General features: G+C 42.8%; 1 protein-coding gene across 7 annotated transcripts in view; it reads right to left on the reverse strand.

Moving 5' to 3' along the window:
* Positions 1–3,135: 3,135 nt before the first annotated feature.
* The window catches only part of CDK12 (cyclin dependent kinase 12), a 31,512-nt gene continuing 7,721 nt past the window's right edge, over positions 3,136–26,926 (reverse strand). Inside the window, exons 2-15 of one of the 7 annotated variants that reach the window (XM_053265413.1) lie at positions 24,316–25,194; positions 20,484–20,660; positions 18,004–18,143; positions 17,333–17,503; positions 16,422–16,611; positions 15,107–15,163; positions 14,482–14,583; positions 13,688–13,765; positions 12,033–12,149; positions 10,618–10,749; positions 9,372–9,586; positions 8,576–8,719; positions 7,635–8,087; positions 3,136–5,902 (exon numbers count right to left, since the gene is read on the reverse strand). In XM_053265413.1, coding sequence (XP_053121388.1) covers positions 5,196–5,902; positions 7,635–8,087; positions 8,576–8,719; positions 9,372–9,586; positions 10,618–10,749; positions 12,033–12,149; positions 13,688–13,765; positions 14,482–14,583; positions 15,107–15,163; positions 16,422–16,611; positions 17,333–17,503; positions 18,004–18,143; positions 20,484–20,660; positions 24,316–25,194 — 3,562 coding nt within the window. In that variant the 3' untranslated portion in view covers positions 3,136–5,195. Of the gene's footprint in view, positions 5,903–7,528; positions 8,088–8,575; positions 8,720–9,371; positions 9,587–10,617; positions 10,750–12,032; positions 12,150–13,687; positions 13,766–14,481; positions 14,584–15,106; positions 15,164–16,421; positions 16,612–17,332; positions 17,504–18,003; positions 18,144–20,483; positions 20,661–24,315; positions 25,195–26,926 lie in introns of those variants that run through there. The other 6 variants (XM_053265414.1, XM_053265415.1, XM_053265417.1 and 3 more) reach the window with 6 other exon arrangements.

Raw genomic sequence — 26,926 nt, forward strand, 5'->3', positions numbered from 1 at the left:
CAAGCCCAGGGTTTTATAATGGGGGTTTTATAATGGCCACAGCATTCAGTATTTCAGGAACCAAAGCTCTCATTTTATTCAGAAAAGGAAGTTCCTAACCCTAGAAGTGCTGAAGAGCATGTAAGCAACCTGACAGAAATCAAGGGGACTGAGTAGAACTTCTCAGCGCTTGAAGAGCAGCAGCAGTAGAGTTCCAGTACTCTGCCTCTTCTTGCAAGTTGGAGCAAGATAAATTATACAAGAGGAACATACACAGATTTGCTTACTGCATAATATGTAGGGCACTGAATCACGCTTTCCTTGATGCAGAATTTAAAATGATAGGACAAAGACTCAAGTCTGATTATCAACTACTATGGCATGCTTCCAGTGCTTCCAGTGCTTTGCCATTCATATGTTGGCAAGGTCACTCTGAAAGGTGGGCTCCCTGCAAGATCATGACTTGTCAAGGGGTGGCAACTTACCTATGGGGACTCCAAACCCCAGCCCTCTAGCTACTGCACTCATCACACGTGTAAGACTATGTGCAATTTTGGTCACTTCATTTCCAAGAGAAAGATCAGAGAACTGGGGAAGATACAGGAAAAGGCAACTAAAATAATCCGAGAGCTGGAGCATCTTTCTATTGAAAAAAAAGCTACACGGGACAGGACAGGAGAGACAGAAGTGTGTATAATTAGAAGTTGTAGAACACACACTAGAATGCTGGGTTAGACAATGAAAATGACAGATTCAGGAAAGACAAAAGGAAGTACTTTCTCATGCAACCCATCATTAACTTCTGGAACATTGCTATAGGATGCTTGCTTGAATGACTTTTTAAGAGGCAGATTGGGTAAATTAATAAAGTATTTATTTATTTATTTGATTTATATTCTGCCCCTCCAAAAATGGCCCAGGTGGTTATTAGCCATGGAAGCCAAGAATAGTACTTCCATGTTCAGAGGCAGTATATATATACACACTTCTGATTAGATGAGGAGGGAAAAGAAGGACTGTCTCACATTGTGCTTGTGACTTGCTCAAAGGCCACTGTTAGAGGCAGTACGCTGAACTAGATTGACTGAGGTCTGGTCCAGCAAGGTTATTCTGTGTTTGCACCTGATGGGCTGGTTCACACATGCACGTGTATTACTTAATCTCTTGACTACTCAACACTTGATAATCTGTTGTATGTGAATAGAAAGAGACTAGAGTCACGCCATCACAATCTTTATTGACACCTCTGGCCTAAAACTGAATTGTTTTCTACTTCCCCCCATGCAATTTATGGAGGGCTATCACTATGAAGATGTGCCAAGGGCAGGACAGTACTTTGCACCCATTGTGAATCACAGCCAGTGGCCATTTCCAGTTTTGACGGAAAATTCAAGCTGTGCATCACACTAGTCTTTTTCTATTGATGTGTGTATGTTGGGTTGTATAGTGTCCAAAGTGATACAAAATGTCTACCTATGGTATTTGCTGGGCAATAGCTCTTTCACACAGGCAAATCATCATTTGGAGTTGGATCATCAAATGACAACATATATGTAAACATGACTGAAGACCTGGAACAAGGATGCGTGCTGCACAAAATATTTGCCATTTCCCCTCTTTTAAACTAAACTAGGTTCACAGACTAGAATTCTGTCCATAATGGTTGAGATACTCGAAAGGAGAATACCTAGTTTCATCCAAGACGGTCTTTTTAGGACCCTGATCCTCATGTAGTCAACTCTCCTCTTTTAGGGGAGAGGAAACCTGTGTTCACAACATGGGCGGCCCTCCCACTTGCAGTGGTGCACTGTCACTCCCTCAAGTAGGGGGCCACCAAGCTCCCCCCTACCTCAGGCAACGGCTGCCAACACCCGGCCAATGGAAGGATGGGCACAGTCAGACAAGTGCGGCTGAAAGAAGCAGCTGGCAGCAGTGTCTGAAGGTGGCCAGTGCTGGCAGCAGGAGGAGCCCCAGGCCAGTGGGAGGGGGGAGCTCAGCAGCTCCTCGCAAAGGCTTGGTGGCTCCTGGACACAGGGCTCATGACAGGTGTGAGCCTGTCAGCACTATTACAGCTCCGCCCTGTTCAGTGCCTTCGGACACCTTCCCTGCCTTCTATTAGCAGGAAACCCTAACCCTTGCCACCATAATTCTTTAAGGACACATGGCAGTCAAAACTGGGGCACTGTCATCTAGTCAAGAACAGGTGGTATATGGGATAAGTGGTGGTCCTGAGATAACAGGCTGAGGGGCTGTGGCAACATGAGAAGTTACGAAAACAGCAGCCATTCAGAGATATCAACAACAACAAAAGGCAACCATGGATGGCCACTGATAAGATAGCTGTAGGGAAATCTGGGACCAAGGGTGGAAGGAAGGAATATCAAACAGCCACCTTACACTATTAGCTATTCCCTGATAAAGGTCAAGGATATCCCTTCTTTGGTTAAATGCTCTAAGCTAATGGAACTCTGCAAGCTCAGTAAAATTTCCATGAGCCTTATATGCTTCAGCAACATTACACGTGAGGGGGAAAGTTGGCAAGGCTCTACTCCAGGAATGATTGAACTTCACTCCAGAGTATAGCCTCCTTTTTCAAAAATCTGCATTTACATCTCCCTGCAAGGAGCCCGAGTGGTGTACATGGTTATGTTTATCCTCACAACCACCCTGTGAGGTAGGTTAGGCAGATCAGTAAGTGCTGGCCCAAAGCCATACAGTGGGTTTCATGGCTGAATGAGGATTTGAACTTGAGTCTCCCCAATCCTAGTCTAACACTCTAACCACTACACCATGCTGGCTCTCCTGAGCAATTCCTCCAAAGATATCTACCATGGCGGGAAGTAGTCTAGAGAGATGGTTGGCAGTGAAGAAACCAGAATAGAGTGGAAGATTAGAGTTTAGAATATACAAAACAATCCTGTGTAAAAAAGTGGGGGGGGGGTCCAAGTTCCTTCAGATGAGCAACTCTATGATAGGAAAGGGAAAATTAAAAATCCATATGGCAAAAGCAGCAATTCCACCTCTTTGGTGAAAGAAGTAGGGAAAAGCAGACACATGCCTGACGAGAACTCCAAGAAGCTTATAAAATTTCAAGGTCCAAATCAGGAAACTGCATAATGAAGAAAGAAGGGAAAGCGAGGGAAAGAAGAAGAAAGGTTTAAATAAATGCCTGGGAGAAGTATCTCCTTTTTATTTACCATACTTTGCATGTACAGTACTTACTTTTTTTCCTCTTTTCCATGTTAGGCATGAACTGGTGACTGGATTAAAAAAAATACACACAAAATTTACACTCTGAATTTGCACTTACTACACTTTGCAGAAATCATCAGAAGTGTATTTTTATTTATACAAGGGGAGGCAGATTGGCCCCTCCTCTATACAACTCTTTCTAAGAGTTGTTTCATTGTGTCTGTACCCCACAAGTCTCTGTATCTCTCATCCATGCAAATAAGGCATATTCTTTCTCCTGCCCTCAGCAGCAACATGCTACCCAGCTGGGCATTTCCCCCCTTTTGTATAATATAAAAAACAATAAAAGTCAATTTGTGTTATGTAATGATCTGAAGCCAGAGTCGGAACACGCACCACACCTGCCACCAATTTGATATATTTCTCCCTTTAAACAGAGCCAATTCAAAAAAAGATTTTTTAAAAATGACAAGTTTTACTGGGAAAGAATTAGCCACTCTTTCAAGTTTTTGCATTTTATCTTCTCTGTTCAGGACACAAATTCTAATTCTAACGCACATACGCGCAAGCACACACACTCTAAAGAAAATTGTAGGAAATTTTGTATAAATTAATCTGAACGGGTGGAGCTGCCAAAGGAACTTTAAAAAAATCTTCATTGCAGTATCAGTGAGGAAAGCCACAAAACCTTCCTTAACATTGTGAATAGAGAAGTCACACAAGAGACAGTAATGCCTGTTAACCTTTGAAAGATTGTTCAACAAAATCTTACTTGTTTGGATTTCCCCAACTTTGAACTTGAAATTCCCTCCACCCTGAAGAATTTAAGGATTACAAACTTTTTGGTTTTTATTTTATTTCAGCCATTTACTTTGGCCTTAAGAACTTCAACAAAAAAGACACTCGCCATTCTTAAAGAGAAAAAAAAAAAAAAAAACTAAACCCATCCAGAAGTCAACAGACTCATGGACACTACAGAAACTCTGCTCAACTAAGGTTTGGAAGGTGAATACGACAGCACAAGGCCTTTCACAGTAAAACAGGGGACAATTTGCCCATGAAAGAATGTAGTGTCCTGTCTTTTCATGTGAAGAAGATGCGCTGAAGTGGGCAGGGGGACAATTTCCCAAGTCTTATGTAACATAAACCAAGTTCTCTTAATTCAGTATAAAGGGCATGTAGGCACCGTCTAACAAATCTTGAAATCCAAGGAGGCAACGGAAAACAAAACGCACGTCACCTTTGCAATACTGAGGCAAGGTCTATATATGCAGCAGAATGAGGTGGTAGAATGGGCTGTACTACTTCAGATGGCAGAGTGGGGCGGGGAGGGGAATTGCACTTTTGGAAAGCTCTCCCCATATATACAAAATTTGTCTCCAAAGAGAAGATTCGGACAGCAGGGAGAGGGCTCGGCTACAACCTCTCTTCTTGATGCGCTGTTTTCTGTGTACAGAGAAGTTTTGTTTTTCTAACTACATTAGGGGTTCTATTTCCCCACTTGCCATTTCAAAGTGGTACATCCCATTCTGCCACCTCACTCCACAACATGTATAGAACAGGTCACCGATTCACTTCATCCAGACCTTCTGTGGGCTCGCTCTCAGAAATAATAGTTCCAAGCTAGCAAATGCATTCCATTCATATTTCCAATTTCTTTATTTGTTTTTAAAGGATTATTTCCTTCCCTCTTCTCACCCCCCTCCCATCTTTAAGTGGGAAAACTCACCAGATCAAACCCAAATCAGAAGGTCTTTGGGTATGGATAGGTGTCAAGAGCGGGCTTAGGGACTTCATTATAAAGCCACCGGGGGGCGGGGAAGAGGAAGGGACAGCAGCAGCCTCGAGAACAAGAAGGGGGAAATTATCAATAAACCATTTTTTGTGGTGGTTGGACATGGGCATAACCTTGCCCTAACAATCTGTCTTGCTTTAAAAGTAAAGAGTCAAGAGGGTAAGAGGAGGATGAAACACCACCAAGGAGAAAAAACACAGCCCCTAATTCCTTCCCCTCTCCAGTCATTTTAGTAAGGTACCCCTCTTCCTCTTCCCCCTCTTGGAGGCACTCTACTTGGCCCACGAAAGGGTTTTCCATAAGCAGTGGATTGGACCGGGTTCCCCCACGTGTGACTTGTTCCTGTGTCACTAGAACTAGCGTTTGCCACTCCCACATCACTGTAGTTGTGAATTTTGGCCTCTGGGTTTCCCAGAGTGTTGTTGCTCCCTTCGGTTTTGATGAAGGACTGCCCCACAGCAGAATGTATCCCTAAGGGGACTCGGGTGAAACGGAGGTCCTGATCCCCTGGGAACTGAACCGATCCTGAGCCCTGGTAGTTGCTTGACTCCCCCAGGTGACTTGTGGAGCCCAGAAAGGTCCTACTTTTCCCCAAGGTCTGGGGTGATGTCTCCGTTAAAGTCTGGCTGGAATTCCGTTCGTCGATATCGAAGCTGCTGCCCTCAGGCCCATCAGTGCCATAAGTCCTGGATGAGGGTTGTGACCTGGCGTAATCTGAGGAGGGCCTCACAGCTTGGGGTTCGTGCTTTGGCTGGCTCGTTGGCCCTGCCTCTTGCTGGGATAAAAGGTGGAGGAGGGCGGCTGTCACAGCCGGGTTCAACTCCTGAGCTGCATTAGAGATGTTCTCCTCAGACAGACTAGGCGGCAGTGGTGGTGGCGGCGGTGGTCCAGGAGGCTCAGGGGGTCTCTTCTCTGGTGGGAGAATTTGAGGACAGGCTGTGGAATGGTTACTTCTTTTAAACACCATCTTAAAAAGCACATGTGAACAAACATCAACACATTTCAGACATGGACACATGGGGAGGGACCACAGCTCAGGGGAAGAACACATGCTTTGCAGACAGAAGGTCCCAGATTAACTCCTGTTAAAAGGATCTCAGGTAGCAGGGCTTGGACGGACATTCGTCTGAGATTTTTTAAAGCTGCTACCAGTCAGGGTATACTAGGTACAGAATTATAATTAAGGCTGTGTGTACTCTGGCGCCTTTTTAATTTATTTTTAAGACTGAAACAAAACTAAGACACTTCTGCAGCAAGATAGCCCGAATTCTGTGACATGAATTCAAAATTGCAAATTAGCTCTATTTTACTTCTGCTAGTCATGGGGAGATACAAAGAGCTACACAGAGCATTGCAGTCCCACCCACTGAAATCCTGCCAAGCCTCTCCCTTCAGCTTCTGAGATTTCAGCAGGCATTGTTGACGCAACCCAAAGGGCTAGAAAATGGCTCTTTAAAAAAAAGTATAAAAGCAAATATCACAAGGGTGAATACTGTAGCAGACAGAAAATACCATACATATAGCCCTGCCCATAATCAAAATCTCAATGGAATACATACCTTAGCTAAATTCTGTGCTTTAATGATGGAATTGTGAAAGTGAGAAACATGCACAACTCTGATTATAACAGGGTGATCAAGACATCTGCTACTGACTTCCAATATGCAGGATTTAGGGAGTTTTCCTCTTGGTACCACTGATATTCCAAGCCTCCATAGCAGATTAACCATAAGGGGAAAGGGGATTGATTGCTTGTAAACTGCCCAGAGAACTCGCGTTTTGGGCGGTATAAAAATGTGATTGATTGATTGATTGATTGATAAATAAATAAATAAAATACCACTGAGGCTCTGTGTCCTTACACAGGGATTGGGTAGGGGTAGATTCCCATTTCCTCAGCTCGCTGTTTCTGTCCAGCTTAGTCACTGGCTCAAAAAATAAAAGTGCTTCCAATCCTATCTGCTATGCAGATTTAGAAAACAGTCTTAAAGCATAAGAACTAAAGTTAGAGTACTTTGAAAATGCATGCAGTGTGGGAAGTGAAAACATAAGCAAAACCACTCACACATTCAGAACACACAAGTAGTATAGTGCTCTCATGACTGTATCATTTCAGAATGCATGTGAGGAGAAGTGCCTATTTAAATGCTTCCCCCTCTGTATGTGGAAAGCTAGCACAGCCCCCCAAAAGCTAGCATTATTACTGACACAATAGTTTTCCTCAGGCATGGAGATTTTGACATGGGAGCATTTATACTGGCAATTGGAAATCTATATTCTAAGGAGGTACATACCTAGGAGGATTGTACCATAGCTTTATCTCAACTTTTGAACTAGCTTTATGTGATGGCTATCCCACTACTATTAATAATTTAGATAGCAATTTTGTTTTCATCCTGCAAACTGCCCTGTGTGGGAGATTATGAGTTCTTTTTAACAGATGGGGAGCGAAGGGCCAGAGGGCACAACTTGATTAAGGCCTTATGACGAGGATTCTTAGGAACTCAGAGCTTTTGCCAAATTCCACACACACTCAAGAGACGACTACCAGGCTTGGTTAAATAATATTCAAAGTGTTTTTTTTATTTACTACTTGGAAAGCCCCACATCATTTTCCCCCCTTAAGTCCCAAGAAACAGGGGTGTGTGTTTTTGTGACAACTATTTACCTGCAGTTTCCTCCTGAGTCAAAGTGGGGGATTTCCGTGGCCCCTGTGGCTCACTGGTCTTCTCACTATTGTTCTCCTCCACACTTGCTGCAGGCTCCTGGCTCTTAATCAGCTGGCTCAGCAAAACTGCCAAGACGCTCTGCATGTCTCCCTGAGTGCTGGCCGCTTCCGGGGTGGCTTGCTCATCAGAGGGCTGGGCCAGGGGTGGATCCTCAACAGCGACCTCCTCTTCAGGAGCCTTCTGAGAATCCGGCTGAGTGGTGGTGGTGGCTTCATTAAGAGCATTGATGGACTGATTGAGAGCCTCCAGCTGTTGCTGCATCTCTGGGTTCGCATGGATGTTGAGAAGCTGAGCCATCTGTGGGACACTGAGGTCCGTCTGGCTCTGCAACAAGTTCAACAAGACTGCCAGCTCACTCTGATTCAGCTGCTGCGTGATGTCACCGAGGCCTGCTGCAAACACAAGGAAGGCGACCAGGAAAACAGAAACAAGTCAGGGCCTTAGGAATGGAAGGGTGAAAGATAGTCCACATATAGCAATAACCACACCTCATCACCACAGAGCAGGACATTCAGGCAAATGCTTTCCCTCCCCCCCCCCCCCCCGCCGTAAGAACTGACTTTTGCATTCACCAAATGCAGAGCTGCTAATTGGACATAGCAGTCCAGACCTGGAGCATACAAGGCAGTGATGCGCTATCAAGGTGACTATCTAAGACGCAGGTGGTGGGGTGATGTAAAGGTACAGAAGGTTTAAAACATGTGTGTGTAGAAGGGTCATAAACTTTAATCAGTAGATTCATCAACTTAAACATGGACTTTTTGAAGTGGGGGCTAATTTTAGGCCGAGAGTCTGGGGTACACTAATAGGGAACACAAAGCGGGGGGGGGGGATATTAAAGTCAGCCTTTCCTTCTTTCCACTGATGAGAGGTAACTTACAATTTAAACAAACTCTCTTGCATTTCCTCAATAAAGATGCGTTTTGGTAATACACAAATGTATTTAAATCAAGTTGATTGGTTAAAAGGTCCGTGATCAAGCAGTTGACAGTCCTGGGTGGTGATGCATTATCAAGGTGACCATCTAAGATGCAGGTGGGGGAGGAGGGGGGAATGTAAAGGTACAGAAGGTTTAAAACATGTGTCTAGAAGGGTCACAAACTTTAAATCGGTAGATTCATTATGGATTATTTGAGGTGGGGGCTAATTTTAAATCAGTGAGGCTGAGAGTCTAGAGTACACTAATAAGGAACACAAAGAGAAAATATTAAAGTCAGCCTTTCCATCTTTCCACTGATGAGAGGTAACTTATAATTTAAACAAACTCTCTTGCATTTCCTCAGTAAAGATGCTTTTTGGTAATACACAAATGTATTTAAATCAGGTTGATTAGTTAAAAGATCTGTGATTAAGCAGCGACAGTCCTACCAGCAGCTACCAATGCATCCGCTAGCCCCCACCTTGCTTGCTGCTTCAACTCCCTGTGATCCCAATACTGTGCCAATTCATGGTTTCTCAAGTCCAGGACATACAGTTGTACTCTCTTTGCCACAAAGGGTCTCTGAGATCTGGCTGCAGTGCCAACTCCACATTACAGAGCAGACTTCAGCAGCCTCTCTCCAAAGGAGTGAGAGGCGCTAGCAGCCAACTAGTTGATGGAGAGGAACCCATAGCAATACTAAAATAGCCCTGTTAGCTAAATAGAGCTTTGGTGACTCCCCAAATCACACACTAACCAAATGAGTCTCCGGCACTTGGCTGCATTTTGATCTGGGCAGGCTCTGGGTGTGCTGGACTGCTGTGATTCTTGATGGTGTCTGTGTTCGTTACAGAGGCTGTCTCCTTCCTGGAAACCTTTGCTAAAGGAGGCTCCTCCACCTGGATCCCACTCTGCCGTTGCCGCCGACGTTTCTTGCTCCACAGTTCATGACAATCTTGCCAGTGAGGGAGACTGGGAAGACAATAGAAGAACATTACTGAGTAGGAGGCCATGGAAGCAGCGGTAGAGTTGTGGCCCCACAAATGCTGCTGCTAGGTAACTAATGGCAATTGCCCCCTCCCTCTAATGACCACCATGCCCAGATGCCCAGCAAACACTTCTTTCCTGAGTTTTCTCCAAATTGCAAACAACTTATGGAGGTGGGAGTGGGTAGTCTTTCTCTGCCAGCTGCAAATGACCAATCCTGCTCCACTGACCAGTCCTTTGCCATGAGTGAAGAATTTGGCAAAGGGGTGGGATTGATCTCATACTTAATGCTGGGTTTTACAGAAAAGCAGAAGCAGCCAAACTTGCACTGCTTCTGCCTTCTCCAAAGTCAAATATGAAATATAACGAGAACCTTTTGCATAGTACTCTGTCCATGTCAGAAGACTGAGGGATTGGATCAGTAATGACTACAAATAATGGCTGGCTTACAAGTCGAACCAAAATTTGTGGACCCCTGTGGAAAATTCTTCCACGAAGGCTGACATGAATTGAATTATGGATTTAAAGTGATCTCTTTTTTTATTTTTTTCTTTATTTGGATTTTGTATAATTTTATTTTCTCTATTCTGATCAACAATCAAAATAAACGATTCAACAATGAGCTGTGCCATGGAATCAAGTTTATATTTACATTTCTGCTTGTACAAAGGAAGAGCACATAATGGTGCTGAACAACGTTAACAAACCATCTCTGATGCAGTTCCAAGCCATTCACTTTCTCTTAAGTCCAACAGGGGGTGGAGGTGTTGCCTTCCCCTGTAACATGCAACTTGACAAGTTTGTATCAGTCTCTGTTTTGTGAATGTGTTTGGGTGCATGCTTCCTCCCTGCTTGCGGCATGCCAAGGTCTGATCGTAGGCCATTCTGTGTGGAGTAGCTGGACTTGCCTTGTTATAAATCCATCACATCCTCCTGCCACCAAAAGCCCTTCTAAGACAACTAGCCTTCACTTAGTCCCTAAGGCTCCTTTTCCTTAGAAATAGTGGGGTGCTTACTCCGGAGGATCCATCTTGCTGACATCAACATCCTTCAGAAAGTCACTCTGCAAGGCTTGCTCTGCTGTGCATCGTTTGCTGGGGTCCAGCGTCAGCATGTGGTCCAGCAGGTCAAGAGCAGCAGAAGGAATGCTGAGAGAAGGGAGAAGAACAAAGCAGGCACCATAAAGATGACAAACACTGCTATTTTATACAGTACTTGTTAACACTGTCCAGCCAGGACAACCAGTATTATTTTTCCTTCATTACAGATGAGGTTGTGGTGAAGGAGCTTGCCTGACATCACCCAGCATGTTTTTATAGCTAAGCAGAGATTTGATAAAGAGGCTGGTTTGGGAAACTATGGCCACAATCCTGCGTACACTTTCAAGCAAAAAAAGTCCCTAGATTCATTCAAATTCAGTGGGACTTATTCTGAGTAAATATGCTTAGGATGAGGCTGTCTGAATAAATAAATAAATATCCTATTACACCTGTATCCAATCCTCTCTTCTCCCAAAAGTTTAGGGGTTGTTCTAGTCTTACAAGTGCCCCAAGCAATAGAATAGACTGAGAAATAATGAATCTGTCATGGACAACCCAGTAAGCTTCAGAGCTGAGCAAAGATATGAATCTGGGGGGTTTTCACATTCAGATCCAGAATTCAATCTTTGCAGAGAGGAAAACACACAATAAGCATGCTGTCTGCAGTTTTTAACTTGTTGGCCATCTGGGTGACCAGCTTCCACCAACGTTCAGCAGCTGGCATGACCAGAATATGCAGGTACACATTATGTCATGCAACAACAAAGGCACAGCTCTTAAAAGTTGATGCAAAGAGCAAGGCCACTCTCATTAAGATCAGTGCCACAAAATTTGATACAAAGCATAACGCTGTTGCCACACACAAAACAACCAAATTACTTAACAAAAGAAACCTACTGCTATTTATTAACTGTTTTTCAATGAAAAAGTTCTTAAAGGAGCCTACATAAGAAAATAATAAGATGTTCCCTGAAGGGCTCACAGTCTAAAATGAAACTCAGATACAGAAACCAAGACAGAACAGTCAAATTACTAAACAACAAACCTAAACAAAATGGAGTCAACAGTCTGAGTGAAATAAGCAAAGAGCTGCAAATAGGAACCTAATGCCTGTCTTAATGCCTGAAAAGGTATCCTAAACAGAATCCTAAACAAACCTATCTCTGAGAAGAGAGGAGAGAGAAGAGAGAGGGTTAGGCAGACTTCTGTGAGTAGCAAATTCGATAACCATAACTTTATTATGTAATAAATAAATACTACATTTAAAAAGGGGTCCATCTCTGGGGTGGCACAACAAGTTCAGAATATAGATTCTATGTTATCAGAGCCACGAGGAATTATAGGCACACACCACCAGCCCCACACCCTCAGCCAGGAGGTTAAAAACGTACAAGGAAAACTCTTCCCGTAGGCGCCTTCGGTATTGCTTCTTGGGTTTCATTGTATTGAAATAGGGTAGTTTGATTACATCTGGCCACACAGCTGGACATGGGCTCCCACAGAGTCGACTGCAAAAGATATGGATGGGAGAAAGTGTGAACACAATTATTAGGGAATTAAAGTTAAAAATACATTCAAACAGATTGCACTGAAGCCATTTAGTGTTTTAGCCATCTAGGACTGGAAGATACTGATTGGCATTTGGTCAAGGGTAAGCCACTTCAATTTTCCTCCCAGTTAGAGAGGCCAGATGATGCATCTGCTATCAATTTTGCACACTTTCCACCACCACCACTACCCCTCATCACTTCTTGACATCTTGCAACACGTACAGAAGAGCTTTCTGGCAAGGGTGGGCAGACCTCAGTGGAAAAAAAGACCTAAAACATGGATATACCATATAGTATTCCAGAGATGATATATCATATATGAAGTTTCCCACTTCTAGATTAGATGTAAAGTCAGGTTAACTATACAGAATTGCTTTTTCTTTGCCATTTTAAGCGTTCTCATGAGTCTGCTGCCCTGTTAACCAGCATGTTCTTCAGAGTAGAGATAAGAAGCTATTACATCTGCTGAAACATAAAAGGGAAGAAAACCCATAGTGGCCTTAAATGCTCTCTGGTGCTGTATAGTTTGGTGCTCTAATGCACTTTGAGCTATTTCAAAGTTGGTATAAACCGGTGCTGAAATGAATTTTAAACGGCTATAGTGAGGACAAAGGGAGGGAAATGAAAATAATTAAAATTAAAATATGACTTTGGAAAGCTCACTCCTATGGATCTCTGAACCAAGTACCCTTGCTTGGAGGGAAAAGAGCCTACTCCCTGGAGTTCAGGCAGGGAGGATTCCCACCCATTCATACAAAATGGAAAGAATTCACTCCTACTTGCACTGCATTGCAAAGTGGCAGACAAATACAGCTGTGAGCTTCTGCTACAGGTATCTCAGAGGAAATCACTGACAAGAGAAACTAAGAATGATGACAGATAGAGAGCTAAAGTACAATTTCTCAAATTGTGGAGCACTCAAGACACCTGCAAGGGGCATAAAGTTCCAGGAAAGGGGATGTTTTAGCAGGGGGAGACTCCCTCCTGTTTAAGCGAATCTAAGATGTCCTGTTCTAATCCATTTTGAATATTAGTGTTGAATTAGTACCCCAATCTACACAGCACTTAGGAGCATACAGGGAATTCTGTGACTTTGTCTGCTGAAGAGATAACTGCTGGGTTGGGCGGTCTAAAAAGCAGACCAAGTTTAGACGGGGACCTGAGAAACACTCAACTAGGGGCATTATTTTGTCTGGGGCCTTTCAGGGCTCTTACCTTTCTTTGATCTGGTGCCAGTTAGAGAAACATTCAAATGAAGTCAATAGGAGAAAAAACATCCTCCATGCACAAAAGGTTTTTAAGGGCCACTTCTGTTCCAACACTAGCAACCCGCTCCTTTCATACATACAAAGAGATCTGAGCTGTAGGTGCTTAAGAAAATTGCTGGCATTTCCAGAAAAGATGACTGGCAGTTTAAAGCTGCTGGCATTGCCGAGGCAGACTACACAGATTGTTTTCTCCAGAAGCTCTCCTTTCCATGGCACAAAATGCTTTACCTGATTAATTCAAGCTGGGACAACTCAAGATTGGCTTGAAAAATAGGCTTCTTTGTAAATAGTTCGCCAAGGATGCATCTGCGAGGAGAGAAGAGAGAGAAAAGAAGTGAGCACTTGAACAGAAAAAAGCAAGTTTCCTCGATTGTCTCTAACAATGGCATAGGACCACAACCAGCCAAAGTTTCATGCAAAAAGGTCTGCAATTCCATCCATCAATATGAAGTAGTATTTTCCAATTGCTTTGAGAGAACAAGTCAACCCTGTGACATATTCCTAAAACACAAGACTGCTACAAACAAGTCAGAAAGCCTGACTGAGCATAGAAGGTGGCCAAGAAGTTTTGGTTCCTACTAAAAGGGTTACCTTGAGTTTTCCACCTTGGGCTACGAAGGAAGATGGAGATAATAGAACTGGGTAGCAGAATCCACTATTCTGCAGTGTTTTGGGACTGGGAGATGCAAAGGGGAAATTTTTGTGCAACAAGGGGCCACAATGCCAAATGTTAAAAGGGACAATAGGATGCAACAAACAAATGTTCATGGGCACTTTTATAGAAATGGATGGCACTCACAAATGTGAAGCTGTCACAGCTCAAACTGGAGAAAATGGCATCTAGCACAATTCAATCTGCATCAAACTCATACTGTGCCTAATTTTTGGGGAAATGGCTTTAGTTATCCCACCCAAAATTCACAGAGCTATGAGCTGTTGCAACAGTGCAGCATGAGAGAAACATTCAGGATGTTGGTAGCTACAAGCTTATATCAGAAAAAGCAAAGAAGTCACTAGCTCACCCGCAGCTCCAGACATCTATGGCTGGTGTGTAACGCTCCTCGCCTAGCAGCAACTCGGGTGGTCGATACCATAACGTAATGACCTTATTGGTGTATGGACGGCTAAGTGGGTAAATCATAAATAGCATTTTGAGGTTCAGAGGTTTCTGTAACAAATCCGAGCATACAAACAGAAGCCAGAATGGAGCAACCAGCTGAGCTCTGGCTAAGCGCTCTTCTCTCAATATATAGAGCCTATATACACCACAGGATTAGGCTTCCAAGATCAGATAAAGGTATGCACACGCCACTCCTCTTTTTTAAAAAAAATAAAGCAAAAATTCACATTTTATGGACCAAAAATTCTGAATAAAGTTGCCTGGGGCATTCAACAGGTCCAAGGCTGAGGTGGGATTTGAACCTATGCTCAAGTCCGCTTATACCACAAGGAACAGTAGGCACAAACCACTGGGACCACCTCCTGCATAAATTCCACCAAGACAAATGGGAGACATGCATGATAACCCTAACACTCTTTTGCAGTTCATTTCCATGAGATTTATACAGAAGACGGTTCTGCCTGGCTACATCCAAAGCAGCTAAATCCACACCTACTGCATCATCCTGCTCCCATCAAGCATCTTACCTTTCTTCCGAGCTGTAGAGCCGGGCAAGTCCAAAGTCTGCTAGCTTGATCTGCCCACTGCAAGAAGGAGGCAGCAATGGACATTAACAATTTATACAGAAGTACACATGGGCAACTGTAAACTACCAATTAGGTACCCCTGCTAACTGGGCAAAAAGTCACATTTTAAAGTAGTGGCTCTTTTAATATTTAGCAGGTGGAGAACAATATCAAGCCCCTATTATGCCGTGATATTGGAGGCCAGGGACTGTCAAGTCACTACAGGTGCTATGATCACCATCATGATCCATCCGAGCACCTTTTACACCTTTTATTTTATGCTAGCAAGTAACAACCTGATCTCTGCATTTAGCTCAGAGTCAATACACCAATTATAAATATTTATGAGCCTACCAACCAAAGTACATGGATATTTACCTTCTATCTTGTGGAAAAAAATACTGATTTGAAGTCAGGACAGTTATATGACAAAAGAGAAGGAGCAGACTATCTTAGTATCTATCTATATAATCTATCTATATAATTTGCTAAAATGTACCAGTGGCTAATCCCATGTGTGGCAGCTTTCGCGAGAGTTCACGTGCGAGGGAAGGGGAGAGGAAGTGGCAGCTGGCCTGGCCACCAGGCGAGAACAAACTGGGGCTGAAAGGAGGAGAACGAACTGGGGCAGTGGAGAACGGCTGAAGGGATGGTCGGGGGGGGGGGAGACAGGGAGAATTAGGGGCGAAGATGCTCTGCGCCAGGGTCAGCTAGTGCACTTATATTTCAGACGTGTAGAAATGCTAAATTGAAAATGTTAATGTAAATCAAATCAATGATTTAAACGGGCCTTTCTGCCCCGCCAATTTAAAAATCAACCTATCCTGCCTGCAAAAACGACTCATAACAAGGACATTTCTTTACTAGCTGGCAGAATGACATCAAGAAAGTAGCCAAGCAAATCTCCTTCAGAAAGGTGTGTCAAAGTGTTGACATACAGATGGCCCAAACTTTGCTCCTTGATTTCATAGTTTTTATTTGAGTCAATGGTGAAATACGGAACAAAGAGTTGTAGCCAAACAAAATCAGTCATGACTATGCCCACTGAAATTAATGGGACTCCATTATCTCATTGAGTCCAATAGTGCTTAGTCATGACTCACATATTCTTTGGATTCAGACATTCTTCCTTCAGATCCTAGGAAACAGGGATTTACATGTGGGGAAAAGACACTCCCTATGATTATGGATCTGAACACATAGAAAGCTAATTTGCATCTTCCATATAATGCCATCATTCTAAACTAGTCCAACATAAGGAAAACCAAGGAATTACCTATTATTTAATAAGATGTTGGAGCATTTGATATCGCGATGGAGAAAGTTCTTTTTGTGACAGTAGTCCAACCCCTCCATCAACTGCTTCATAAAAGACTTTATGTGGTCCTCTGAGAAACGCACCAATCCAGATTCTAGCAATCCCATAAGGTCGTGGTCCATATATTCAAATACAAGGTAAAAGGCACCTAGGAGAAAGGGAAAGGGAAAATAATTTGTTACTGTTGACTGTGTGTGTGTAAAAGTTCAAAATTTGACATGGGTTCAGCAAGAGAATGTTTCAGTCCAAACACTTTTAATCTACAAAATCCCAGTGGATCATACCAGAAGCAGGAAAGAACAAGAACATCTTTAATAATTTAAAAAAATGATTCAGAACTTATTGAATGCCCCCACCCTGCAAAATCTCAATTCTTCATCACGACCATCATGAATTTTGAAAATTCTTTGACTCAGTACCAGCTCATCACTTGCCTGGAATCATGCAGGATTGCCTTACAGAACCAAACAAGCTCCTCAGCATTCTGCTTTTTCCAACAGATTGGACTGCTGTTAGATTTCTGAAGCATGTCCATGGGCCTCTCTTGCCCACTACCCCAAGGAGAGCAGCATACGTTTATTAATTTTTATTTCCCCTCAGCATGTTGATTATGGTTTTGTTATGAATAGGAATAGAACAAAATTCTTCTCAAAATCTCATGAAACAACTTAAAGGTGAAGAAGAAATTTCAGGCATTCATGTTGTGATAAGGCAAGTCTTTGCAATTCTGGCACTCCTGGGAAAATTAAAATATAGCTACCCAAGATCACTTTCACATGCAAAGTATGTTCACTGCTAATAGGACTCCCAAATATGAACTGCTAGCCTTTTGATCTGGAGACTTATACCCAACTGCTGATAGGGGATACCTTTGTCTTTCTTGAAATCCAGTGCATCTTGCTTGTCTGTGACTATTTCCTTCATGTTGACAACACTGCGGTGAATCAGCTGCCGGAGGATCTTGATTTCACGGATGGCTGTGATAGGAAAGCCCTCCTTTTCATTGTCCAGCCGCACTTTCTTCAAAGCCACCAATTCACCTACCAAAATACAAATTGCAGCCAGTAAGAATACAGGCAACTATGTATAATAAAAAACGAGGACCATAAAAGGGTTTGCACCATGAAAAGGTTCACCAATTACCTTGGGGATAGAGTAAGAGCATCTTTTATTGGACCAACACTGAGTCAAATTAAAAGCATTCAATATTCATAACACTCTGGGTTCTAAGAGCACAAAACAATCCCACAAGCACTATATTGAGCTTCTTGGAAGATTGGTCATGTCACAACATAAATCAGGCATCCGTGAAAACAGAAGAGAAACTCAAGCATGTTGAGGCGGGGGTTGTGTGAGGTAACTGTTTCACAGGGGTTGTTACTACAAAGCTGCCCCACTCCCCATACACACACTCCCAATAGTCAATACAAATTGTCTGTAGTTCTGTTTGCCAATTTGCTGCGTTGTACAGCATGGCTACTTAAAAATAAAGGTAATAAGGCGAGGAGGAGTCTGAGAATGGAGCATACTGAACACCCACCTGTGTCCTTATCCTTGGCTTTGTACACTTGCCCATACGTCCCCTCACCGATAATTCCAATGATGTCAAATTTGTCCACGCAGCGCTTTCCCCAGTCACTTTCTGTCTGTCTCCTCTCACCATAACGAGGACAACAGATTCTGGGAGAGATGGGGGCAGGAGGAGGAAATGTGAGAGCTGGAAAAATTCCAAATGTTGCCTTGGACCAAACTTGATTGAATCAGAAGCCTGGAAAGATCTTCCTGTGTCCAGCTTTCCATTTCCAAGGCACATACATCAATCCCTGGCACTACAGATCCTTTACAAATATGTGATTTATATGCGTAACATCTGTAAAACAGCACTGGTTGGGTTATCTATCACATGTATGCTTTACTCTTGAGGAGCTCAAAGCAGCTTAAACACGGTTCACTGACAATCTTCCATCTATACAGTATACAAAGCTAGACATATAAATACGTGCACGAACATGCAAAGCTGCCTTATTGCTCCAATGGTATTCTGATTGAAAGTGGCTCTCCAATGTATCGGACAGAGGTCTTCCCCAGCCCTGTTGACATGTGGATTCTTTAACAGGAAAGGCTGGGGATTCAACTTGGGATCTTGTACATGCCAAGCATGTGTACCAACCGTGAGCCAACACCTGCCTCAAAGGACCAACTTAGCTTCAGAAATAGAGCTGAGCAATATGCCTTTAGACAATTTCCTGGGCTTTATTAATTTATATCCATCCATCAGATTTTGTTATTTTAAAGCAAACCATTTCATGATCTAAACACAGCCTACAAAAATCTTAAAGAATGAATGTATCTTTAGTTGACATTGTACTTTATCGTGTCAGGGAAGACTGTATGCCATTTAAGTAACTTCTGTCCTAAAATGGATGAAGCCTTGTTTAAGTCTAGTGTTTTATTTCTGTATTTTTTGTTCACTGCTTTTGGGTTTGTTATTTTAATAAAGAAGTTATATATTTTATAAATAAATGTTTTTAAAAAAGAATTATGGTCTTTAAATTCTGCCCTAGTTTTCTGATCTGAGATACCAATGGCTGTTCAACCCCTTAATTATATCAAAAATCAGTGTCGCAATTGCTATAGCGGGTACTTTGGCATGCAACTTCCTTCCAGACAGCCACCTTAGTTTCTATCTCTTTAGCTTTAGAATTACAAAAGTACCACCCAAAGATAATTGTTCTCCATGTGCTATCAAGGAGACCCACTCTGTAAATCTCTCTTCCATTTAACCCCTTCAATCTTCTATTATCATTATTATTATTATTATATCTATGGTTTTATATGAATTTATTCTGCTATTACACTGCAACTTACCATTGTTAGTTGGAGGTACCAGGTTATGTCAAAATGAAAAAGGTGTTTTACTGGTTGCCAATCTGTTTCCAGGTAAAATTTAAGGTGCTGGTATTAATATTTAAAACCCTTTCTGTGTCAGGTCTAAGGTAGATAAGAGAATGTATCCTTCTGTATGCATTACAGAATCCTTCTGCATACTATGTATTAGGTGGGGTTCCTACTCTGGGTGCCCTCCTTAGATAAGCCTAGCCTTCACTTACAGCAAGGCTTTTTCAATAATGGCTTTTTGCTTATTAAATCTTCTTCCCTATGCAGTTCCTTTTGACCTTGCTTTGTTTCCCAAGATCTTTTAATTCCACCAGGCCTTCAAAGAGTAGATTTCTGCACGTTGTTTTTATGGTTATTTCAGAATCTGTGCACTTTATATTACGTTGAAATGTTTATTTCACTATTTTATAGATTATTATCGGCCATTTTGTGGGCCTGTTGGGAGGAAAGGTAAGGTGTGAATGAAATTAATGCCATTATAGTGCAATCCCGACTGTAGCATACCCTCAGCAGCAACTTTTAAGACCAGTTTAGTGACACAATTCAAATAGAGAGGTCATAACTGCTATAAAGAGTCTTGCAAAGATAGCAAAACATGTGTCAACTCCCAAAGGAGTTTACCTGTCTGCTTATAAGAGCAGACAGCAATGTATCTATGACCCAGGAAGCCCCCAGCTCAAATTTTGCCTCTGCCCTGAACTGACTAGATGATCTTCAGCAACTCATTTTCAGCCTCAGATGGAATTCAATCTGCAATATGGGCCAATGATACTGACCTACCTTAGAATGCGGTTGTCAGGCTTACTGAAAATAAATTTGAAGTGCTTTAAACTCTCTAAAATACTATATAAGTGCTAAGTATTACTACTGTGTGTTATGGGACAGCTTGAGCAGGGTCTGGCAAGCTCCTCGCTTGGAAGGAGCTAATGGGCAAGTGGCTAAGTGTAACTCAATTTGAGTCAGCAGCTAAGCAGAAGTCTGCTCTCCAGACTTACTCCTGTTTATAAAGGTTCCTCCTCTCATGCTGCGCCTCACAGATCCATATTTATTTATTAGTTTGTTTTTAGCACAGTAGCAAACAGTCACAATGTAGCCTAAAACTGCTGTGCTGCAAACACTTACTTTGGTCTCTTTCTCAGCGGTTGCTGAGGTGGCGTGGCTGCCTTTGGTTCTGGAGACTCTGGAGGTGAAGGGTCTCCACCAGGAAGCTCTGGCGGGAGTGGGAGGTCCGTGAGCAAGTGCCGTGGTCTCTGCTCCTTTTCCTTCTTCACAGGTTTTGGAGGAACAATCTCCTTCGGACTAAAGCAACAGAGAAAACAACAAAACATTTACGAATTATTTAGAGATTGACCACTCTCCACATCCCAAAGTCTTCAAATATAACACCAATTACTCGTTTCAACAGTTACTAGCTTCATCATTAATATAGTGAGGTAGTCAAGTAGGATTCTGCTTTTATTGACATGGGACATCTGCTAGCATTTGGCCCACTCAAGGCCTATACCACCCAAAAACTGAATATAGTATCGATATAGATTTGGGTATCCTGACAATTTGAACTTTAAAAACGCAAACATAAAACCACCTCATGGTTGTAGCAAAAAGGGCCTAAATAGTGAGTAGGGAATGATGAGTGAAGACTCAGAACACAGAGGAAGGCTGGCCTGCACAGATCTTTTTTCTCTCTCCTACAGCTACCTGTTCCTTACATTGAACAGTCCCAACTACCCTTTATTCTGTTCTCCTAACCAGCTTCCCACCATTCTGAGTTATTTGCCTTTTTTAAATTTAGAGTCAAGAGTTGAATGTTCCCCTTGCTCCAGCTGCAAAGCAGCCCAAGGCACTTGCAGGCAAAAGCAGCTCCCAACTCATGCCATAAATATAGTACCTTCTGCCTCAACAGCTCCGGTGCAGAAAAGCCTAATGTAAGAATGACATCTCTTCCCTGGACGCTACAGGAGTTCATTCTCCTTCCCTGCAAGATGTGAAGAGCTAGAGCTAAAGTAGCTCTGGTTGCTACAGTTGATGGGAGGGTGGACAGAGGAGAGAGAAAGAGGCAAGAACCCTCAAACTGAAATTTGCAAATGCTCCTTTCCAGTGTTCCCTCTAACAGGGATTCCAATATGTTGTTGACTACAACTCCCACAATTCCCAGCCAAAGGCTGTTGCAGCTGGGGATGCTGGGAGTTGTAGTGTACAACATCTGGGAATCTCTGTTAGAGGGAGCAGTGCTCCTTTCTACTCATAAGTAGAGGGGAAGTGCTGAATACTGTTTAGCACCATCTAAATGAGAAATGCTCATATAGAATTCTCACACAACTTAACATTTTCTTTTAATTCCTCTAGTGTTATTCAATTTTATATATGTATCTTCCCCCAAAGAACTGAAACTGAGGTAAATCTACAGACTGGTTCACACATGCAGGGTCACTGTGGCTATATCAGGTAATGAACTTGATTTATGAGTGGGCCATCACAGATATGATCACAGAACAAAACCTCACATCACCTCAAACACAATACTTTTCAAGAGTATTCACATTTTTCAATGCCAGTTATCAAGCAATGCACATCTATGGGTGGAGCACATCCACACAAAACTAGTACTGTAGAACTGTGCCTAGAACAAATCCCTTGATACATTTTGTTCACACACAGATTTTGACTAATTGCCATATTTGGGGTCAGGAAAGAAGGAAAGAGTAGCTAGTGCCTCCAGGGGAATTTTTGTTTTGCTTTGCAGTGTACAATGTCCTGTTTACTTGCACTGTGATTGCTATTTGCCCTGCAGACTCACTTTCAGTGCGTGCTAGATCTCTGCATGAGGAATACTGTGGTCTGGATTTCACAAACTGAACTGTGGGGAGCTGCTGGATAGAAGTCCCTTCTTTGGACAGGAGTTTAACATAATCAGCTTTCTTGTCATTGGGAGAGATACCCAGACACAGCTACCAGATAAGTCTTATGACCCCATCCTCATTCCTTTGCCCTTACCAATCTAATACCCTCCCTTTCTTTTGATCTTTCTTCCCTAAGCCCTGCCAAGAAGAAGAAGGAGGGGAAAAACCAAAGAATATTTTAGATGGAGCAAGCACTGCCCCATCTCCAAAAGACAGGACTTGGGCAAAATATACATTTATTTGATCTAATCAAATAAGGAACATTGGGCTTTGTAGTCACAGCATCCAGTCAACACACCACTGCAGCCTCTTACCACCCTCCAAAGCCTGTAGCAGTGTTGGTGAGAACACAAAAAATGGGTACCCTGCAAGTCAGATCTCATGTCAGTAGCACATGTTCACAGCATGGTACATGCTTCTTATAAAACAAGAAAGCCAGCTTCTTTGTTTATATTTGCTTTCTACAAATTATACTTATGCCAGTGAAGGGATAGAATGTCCCACCACATTAGAAGTATCTTGACAAAGTCCAAGATGTCAAAGGGAAGAGAAAGAAAGGAGGAGAATATGAAGAAGCATGCAAATGGAAAAACAGCATGCCAAAAGGGGGGGGGGGAGACGGAAAGAGTATTTAATCCAGTAATTCTCAAACTGGCGTGCCACAAGAAATTAATTAATTAAAAATGTAAGAGTCTCCTGTGAGGCCAAAGTATTTCCTGACAGTCTCTCTGCATGATTCACTGTTCTGGGCAGGACAAACATTGAAATCTGGATGAAGAGTAAGAACACGGACTCATGTAAAAACTACAAGCATTCCTCTGAGGGCAGGTAATTTTTCCTCTTTCACATTCTAAAGGTTAAAACTCTTGAGGTTAAGACTGATATGTGCCTCCCATTTTAATTTAGAAAAATATGTTCCTCAACTATTAGAAGCTGGTCCAATTCAATGGTTTCAAGTCTAAGGATTTCTCAGCAGAACCTTAAGAATCAGTAATGGCGGACAAGCTTCCCTGTAAAAGAGATGGCTTAAGCAAATGAGCCAAACCACATGTCAAACAGAATGCAAAAGCAAACAAAAAGTCATTAAACTCTTCCTGACCCCAAATATGGCAAACACACACTTACTGTAACCATAGAGCTTTAAAGAGAAAAGTCAATCTAGCAGCACATCTCTTTCAAATTGTAGAAGTGTCTACTGAGAGATTTTCCAAGAGGTATAGTGGTTAGAGTGTTGGACCTATACCAAGGACCCATTTTACCCCTTCTCAGCCATGGGAGTAAAATGGGGAGGACTGTGTGTGCTGCACTGAGCTCCTTGAAGGAAAGGCAGGATAAAAATGCAATGCATTACAAAAAATAAATACTGCTGCCAGGAAGACAAATACATTCCACTAAGATCCAGGAGGGAGGAGAAGAGACTAGCCCCCAAATGAGGCACCACAAATAGGGATAACTTTTTTTAAAAAAAATCTAGCAGCGCTAGTGAATACCTGGCCACTAGGAGCAATGAGGACAGGAAAAAGCCACACAGAGTAAAGTACATGAGGCAGTACAAGGAACAGAAGTACTGCTTCCTTGCACCATTCAAACCAATAATCTGTATCACCTAAGTCTAATACTAGCTAACTAGCAATACCTGTCCAGAATCTCAAGTGGAGGACTTTTCCAACTCTGCTAGTGAAGATCCTTTATCTGGGGATCGAGTTTAGTATACTCTACCACAGACTCTCCATCTCACACATTTAATATCCACCATCTCATACAAAGGATTCCTAACTCCTGCATACCCCATCAATTCAAAGCCCATCTTACTTGCTCCATATACTTGACACCCTTTTTGTACATTCCCTAGCCATTTTCTACATCTCTGAGGCCTAAACACATTCTATTTTCTATGTATTTTTTCTTCATCCATCTTACAGTTCTCAGGATGCCAAACTACATGCCTGACAGCAGATTTTGCACTTGTAAAATAAACTGAGACGACATAGATTCTAAACAATCCTGGTCCATCCATAACCTTTAATGGAAAAGGTATTTCATATTCCCCTTACCTATCTAAGTCATCTTCTCCAGGCAGGATAGGTGGGAAAGGGAGCGGAGGCAATGTTGACGTCTTCAGATGTGGGACAGCCGCTGTCACCGAGACATGTGCCTTTAAGGAGGACTGTATGAAGGATTGAGAGTTTGCCTGAATAGTCAGAGATGTCCTGGAGTGGGCAGAAGATGGCAGACACGACGAAACGGAAGCAGGGATGTGAATGGTGGGCGACTGGGCAGGTGGCAGAGGGGGAACAACTGGTGAGGGAGGTAAAGGGGGCAATGGAGGAGGAGCTTGGGGAGGGGGTGATGATGTTGGCAGAGGAGGTAGTGACTTAGCAGAAGGCAAAGGAGGCGGGACCTCCTTCTCAGCTGTCTCTGTTTCCTTTGGGGTCACAGTTTCCTCCTTTACTACAACAGGTTTCACATCTTTTGTTCCCATTGCTTTTGAGTCTTTAACTGGAGCAGGCAGTTTCTTCTCAGAGTTCTCTACTGCCTTTGTTTTTACAGGCTCAGGAGTCGTTTTTGTCTCTGCATTGTGCTGTAGGACATTCATCGGCTCTACGTCGGAAGGGCACTTCTCTGGCTTAACTGTTTTCGCCTTCTTGGCCTCCACCACCAGCTCTTTAACTTCAGCCAAGCTGTTTTCTTTCCTAGACAAAAAACTGGGAGAATCCTTGGTCTCCTTCCCATCAACCTTTGCTGCTGCAGCTGCTGCTGCAGCCCTCTCCTTTTTTTTCCTACTCAGCTCAGCTCCCAGGCTGGAGTTCAATGGCAGCCGAGCAGGCGAGATACTGGAATGGCGACTGCGGGACCCGGATCTCTGCTTTTTGTTATGAGATGAAGAGTGCCTCGAATACGCAGGACTTCTGCTTCGAGACTTCACAGGCTTCCTGCAAAAACAGAAAAGAGACATCTGAACCCGCAAAAGTCTCAGTGGTCATACTTACATGTGAAAATGCAAGTCTTTAGCTCTCAGAGTTGCGGAGGCATGCTTCAGAACAGGCAGGCAGTGGCCATGATCCAGCAATGCCAACACATATGGAGACTCCTCACAGACTTCCCAAATTGTCTCTCTGAGTAGGCAAATTCTATGCACATAGAATTTGGAATCCCACATTCATCCTCTACAGCAGTTCTCAGCCACATTTTAAGAAGTGTATTAACGGTCAGCCATTGCATCATCTGCTAAAACGAGAATGGCCAACTTCTTCAAGACAGGAGGTATCTGCTGGCCAAATTGTTTGGGGCTGGATGCCTCAGGCCAGAATATTGCAATGTGCACACACTTACACACACATACACATTCCTCATCCTGGCTGAGAAGGTCCAACTCCCTGGGCTGAAGGATCCTCAGCACTGAAGGAGAGGATGTAGCAGAGGTCTCTGCGACAAGGCCAAAGTCTTTGGTGTGTTCTTCCCTTTAGTGTCCCAGCCCTGGACAGCTGGGAAGGAAGTCTGGGAGCAGAGCTGCCCAGGGTTAATAAAAACCGATTTTTATAATATATTTTTAAAATCAGATTTTTAAAAAATTTAAGTAGGATTTTTTTATTTAAATTTTCTTTTAAAAAAATCATTAAGAACCTAATCAAAGCTATCATCATGAATATTAATCATCATAATTATATTCCATGAATATGTTAACAGCAATATAACCAAATTATATTCCAGGAACATGTTAACAGCAATATATGGGGATGAAATATAACAGACCTGACCAGTCCTATTACGCAGGTGGTCTACATGTAGCAGCACACACACACAGTCAATCCCTTGCTCCCCACCCCAGTGCAAAGACAAAGAAGGTCAATGAATGAATTGAGGATTTGGTGGGATGGAGTAGATCTGAGCAAGGAGTAGTAGTCTGGAAATAACTGGAAAAGATGGGGAGGGGAATAGAAAGTGAAACCAAAAGTGAACAGAACACATTCATGCAGTCCTGAGGAAATGTTTTCTGGTGTATCCTCCATTGTAGAAGAGAAACATCTATCATGTCAGCAGACCATTAGAGAGACCCCATTTGGGAATATTATAATGAAGTTCCTGTACCTGTGGGTAAGAGAGGCACGTGTGTGGGAAAGGCAAAAAGTGCAACAACAAAATGCATGGTGTGGTTGCCAGAATGAAACAGCATTATGAGAAGTGTGTACCTACCTTCTAAAAATGTAGCCTGCATCTATCTCTAAATATGTACTAAGGTTAGGCAACAAGAATGTACTTTTATAGAAAATAATTAAATAGAATCTTCCTGACTAGTAATTAAAATTGTTATTATTAAAACTGAGTCCTTCTGTGAAGTGATTTAAATAGATTTGATTTAAATCAAATCAACCCTGGAGCTGCCTTTGACAGAGTGAGAGTTACTCTTAGACTTCCCTCTTTACCTCACTGGTGCCCCACAGGAGTGGTAAAGGTACAGAAGCTCCAGCCGGGTCCATATCATCACAGAGGCCATTGAGGTGTTCCTTCCTGGCCATCTCAGAAATGTCATGGAACTCTCAGGCATGCAGGCTGCTTCTGGGCCCCCAGCATGTTCCATCTAGCTTCCCATTGCAGGGAAGGCTGAGGAGTGCATAGGACCTTCAGGAGCTCTGCAACAAGCTTGGATTGTGGCACTGCTGCTTC

Source organism: Hemicordylus capensis, chromosome 6, assembly GCF_027244095.1.
Source record: "Hemicordylus capensis ecotype Gifberg chromosome 6, rHemCap1.1.pri, whole genome shotgun sequence".
Classification (NCBI taxonomy): Eukaryota; Metazoa; Chordata; class Lepidosauria; order Squamata; family Cordylidae; genus Hemicordylus; species Hemicordylus capensis.